Genomic DNA, 4,307 nt, shown 5'->3' with positions numbered 1-4,307 from the left:
AAATCTATTTATTTATGTCATCACATGGACTTATATAAAGTTTTATACATTTTCTTTTGATATATTTATTATTGTTTTTCTTCTTTAGATATTAGGTTGACTTAGAATGATTCCAAATAATGTACAGGAATAACCTGGTGCCGTTACATGTCAATCATCTGGGGGGGCTACTGGGGGGCCAATCAGATGACAGGGGGGGCACTGGCCCCCCTCTGGCTACGCCACGGCCATTCAAACTACGAACACAATCAGATGACTGATTATCCCGCGACAATAACTCAATAGTCCATGGAAAAACCTTATAAGCTGGTATTAAAGCAGAAAGTACGGCGGCCACCGTAAAAATGGCTTACAGTATCAATTATGCTGCATGAACTGATCATTGCGAGGGGACGCAAAAGTTTTCCGAGGGAACGCAAAAAAAAAAAAAAAAAAATCCTCATGTCCCCTGGAGGGCTCCGTAGAGCTGTCCTTTGTGGGTATAATGAATTTTAAAATACGAACTATTAAAAGTGTTTATTTGTCTCCGTAGGTGCAGCTAAAGGGAGGGTCCGAAGACGCAGCAGAGACGAATCTCCAACAGGTTTGGTATACATGTGGCGCACTGACTTGTTTTTCTCAGTTTTGCTGTTAATGCATTCGTCTTTATTTCCACTTTTGAAGCATATTCGGTGACCAGAAAATTATAATTACAACTAAGAAATTTGACAAAATAATTTAAAATATGTAATTGAAGACAAAAGCCAAGTATGGACTAGTAAAGTGCTGCTCACCATTTTATTGACATCTCTATTCACCTGTATTCAACCAACAACATAAAACACCAAAAAAATAAAAATACCTTTTTATGTCGTTTTGCTGCATGGAAAGAAACTGAAGTAAATATTACATAATTCAGTTTAGCAGTGAAAGAATTTATAAAGTTAAAGCAAAGGAGTTATTTATATACCCATTGAAATTCTCCACATTTTATTGTACTACAACCACACACCAAAGAGTATTTTAGCAGGAGTTTATATCACCAATAGAAATTAGCACAGAGCTTGAATAAGTAGAACTGGGTAAATAACTTTCTAATTTATTTTATTTGCAAAACAAACTCAAAAGTTATTTGTGCATTTGTATCCAATCTCTTTATTCCGATACCTCTAAATCAGTGTTTTTCAACCACTGTTCCGTGGCACACTAGTGTGCCGTGAGTGATCGTCAGGTGTACCGTGGAAATTATTCAATTTCACCTAAGGTACTGTATTTTTCAGACTATAAGCTGCTACTTTTTTTCTAAGCTTTGAACCATGCGGATTGTAGCCCGCTGTGGCTTTGCTGTGTATTTTTTTTTCAACCACCAGGGGGCTCTCTAGCAGGAAGTGAATCATTAGAAGTCAAAATTGTAAATCAAAAGAAGAACGTGCTAATTTTCATCCTGTTCAGGGGTATTTTTAAGCAGCAGGCACGATGCAGAAATGTTTTCAAACTCATATCATGCAGCTTTTAAGTTGAGGGCTGTCGATCTGGCACTACATGAGGGAAATAGAGCCGCTGCTCTTAGTTTTTTTTTTTTTTTTCCAAAAAAAAATTGAAGGTGCTAGCACCGAAAATTACCCTATTTTTCGCTCTATAGTCCGAAAAATAGGGTAATTGATTTTAAAAGATTTTTTAAAAATGAATTATCTGCAAATAATGCCATCTTCGAATGTCTTTGCTGTAGCAGTGACTAGCGGCGTAATCATGTATTTTCTTACCACTAGATGGCAGTAGGTACACAGCATTTTACATTACAACAAGAGAATTAGTGATGCATGAATGTTACAGGTAGCGGTGAGAGCATCGTATCTAGCAAGACTGTGACGACAGTGATGGAAAAGACAGAGAAGCTCGGCAGTAGTTGGATTGGAAAGAATATGGGTCCATTTCCCACAACATATCTGTGTGAAATGAGCTTCTCTAGTCTGGCTACTATAAAAACTAAAAACAGAGAGACAGAGATGTTGAGGAAGAGCTTTGTCTTTCTTCAATTTCTGCCAGAAAATCAGATGTTTTCATCCAAACATGCACAGGTTTCACACTAGGTGGGTAAAATATACAGATATTGACATGCAACTCTTCATATTGTAACAGTGAATATAAAGTGAAATGTTTTCCAAATATTATTGCTTTTTTCAGAATAAGAATTATTTTGTGTATTCTGGCTAAACGAATGCTTGTGGATTAGTTTGTAAAACAGTTTGAAGTTTTATACAACTTCTTTATATTTAACACCACAGTGTTGTGGCTGTTCAGGGGTATTTTTGAAGTGGACATGTTAAGTGCAATTTGAAATAAGAAATGTAAAATGTGATAAAAATGCATTTTTGTGTTTATTTGATTCCTATTCAAGAGACTTTGATAAGAATGACTATATATGTAATATACCAACCAAATATGTAAACAAAGATACATACCAAATATGTATCTTTGTTTACATATTTGGTTGGTGGTGTACCTCGAGATTTTTTCAATTAAAATAATGTACCTTGGCTCAAAAAAGGTTGAAAAACACTGCTCTAAATAAAGAATGGTGCAATTAATTCTCTATAGAAGTCCCTTAATTAGTAAATTTGAGGGTAGGATTAGAGTCAACCCCTGTGTAATTATGCAGTTTTTTTTTTTGCATGTTTGCAATTTGCTCCCAGCTGTGTATGAGACAATGCAAACATTTGGAAGAAGGTGCTTTGTTGGAATGATACCAAAGTTTTTGACCTACATTAAAAACATTTTGAGCAGGAAAACAAACTAGCAACACTAAACACAGTATTCTCATAGTAAAACCTGGTGGTGGCAACAGCATGACGTTAAGACTGGGTGGGAAGACGGAGGGATACAGGAGAAAAAAAAAACAGGGCTCAGAAGGATATGGGACTGAGCTCAACCTTCCAGCTACCACCAAGGCATAATAATTGGTTAAATGGTTTGAGTCAAAGTCCAGACCTAAATGCAAATGAGAATTGGTGAGGTTTTATGGAATGAATAGAAATGCTTACCACATTTTTGCCATTGTTATTTGTAAAAGTAAATAAATGGTATTTAAATCTACCACATTTTTTACTTTTGGCTCATTGTTCCAGTTTCAGATGCTTCGGTTCAGGACTTCAGACTAGTGCTGGTTGGAAAAACTGGTGCAGGAAAGAGCTCCAGTGGTAACACTATATTAGGAAGAGAAGCCTTCAGAGCACCAAACAAACACTCCTCAGGTAACAGTCAGATAGGAACCTGTACACCAGATTGATTAAATATTCAGTTTTATTTTCATTAACCTGTGAACTTTGTTCCATCAACAGAGACAGTTGAATGCTCCAAGCAAAGAGAAAACGTTTTCAGTCGGATGGTTTCTGTTGTAGACACACCCGGCCTCTTTGACACCTATCAGTCTGAGGACAAAGTTATGAGAGAAATCTCCAAATGCATCAACATGACGGCTCCAGGGCCACATGCCATTTTACTAGTGATCAGATTTGGAACCTTTACACAAGAGGAAAAAGAGGCTGTGATGAAGGTGGAGCAGATCTTTGGAGAGGAGGCCTGGAAGTACACCATCATACTCTTCACCCATGGTGATAAGGTTAAGACTGATTTTGATACAAAGATAAAGAAAGCTCCACCTGAACTGCAAGAGATCTTAAAGAAGGCTGGAAACAGATACCATTTGTTCAACAACCTCCGTGTAAGTGATCGTCGACAAGTTCGGACCCTGTTGGAGAAGGTCCAGAAGATGGTAGATGACAATGGAGGACAGTTTTACTCAAATGACACCTATGAAGAAACTATGAAGACGTTGGATGAGAGAGAACTGAAAATCAAAGAGTACTATGAGAAAATACTGGAGGAGAAAGTCAAGGCTCTTCAGGCAGAGTATGAGGATCGACTGAGAGAAGCTCAGGAGGAACGTGACCAGGTGGTGGCAGAGCTGGAGTCTGAGCTGGAGGAGTTGAGGCGATACTACGGTGCCTTAGAGAGCGGAGTGCGTCAGGTTTTAGAGCAGATGACCAAAGATGATGACTATGGTGAACTGTGCAAACAATATCAGGAAATCCTGAAACTGAACTGAAGGACATGTGACCTGCACATCTTTTATACTCTGTTCAGATTCATTGATTCAACTATATAATTTGTATAATAAATTATGTAAATACTTCTGTACTCTGATTAATGACACTGTAATTACACTCTTTTATCTGTTCCAACCAGCATCGTCACAAACCCTTTAGATGTTTTTGTTGAATTATATTTGCAAAAAAAAACATATTGCCCTTTGTGACAACCCCTCTTCT

At 37.4% G+C, this 4,307-nt stretch overlaps 1 protein-coding gene across 1 annotated transcript; it reads left to right on the top strand.

The window, feature by feature from the left end:
- The first annotated feature begins 344 nt into the window (after positions 1-344).
- Positions 345-4,084, top strand: LOC103468531 (GTPase IMAP family member 4-like). The gene is made up of 4 exons (XM_017306107.1): positions 345-354; positions 533-583; positions 3,105-3,230; positions 3,318-4,084. Exons 1-4 carry the CDS (start codon positions 345-347, stop codon positions 4,082-4,084), a joined length of 954 nt encoding a protein of 317 aa, XP_017161596.1.
- The last annotated feature ends 223 nt before the right edge of the window (positions 4,085-4,307 follow it).

The sequence above is a fragment of the Poecilia reticulata genome, linkage group LG8 (assembly GCF_000633615.1).
Source record: "Poecilia reticulata strain Guanapo linkage group LG8, Guppy_female_1.0+MT, whole genome shotgun sequence".
Taxonomy (NCBI): Eukaryota; Metazoa; Chordata; class Actinopteri; order Cyprinodontiformes; family Poeciliidae; genus Poecilia; species Poecilia reticulata.
Note: the sequence above shows the minus strand (reverse complement) of the source record. Positions and strands in the feature narration are given on the sequence as shown.

Coding starts and splice junctions, on each gene's coding strand:
- LOC103468531 (XM_017306107.1), top strand. Junction 584..3,104: donor CAGAGACGAATCTCCAACAG/GTTTGGTATACA, acceptor TCATTGTTCCAG/TTTCAGATGCTTCGGTTCAG. Junction 3,231..3,317: donor ACCAAACAAACACTCCTCAG/GTAACAGTCAGA, acceptor TTCCATCAACAG/AGACAGTTGAATGCTCCAAG.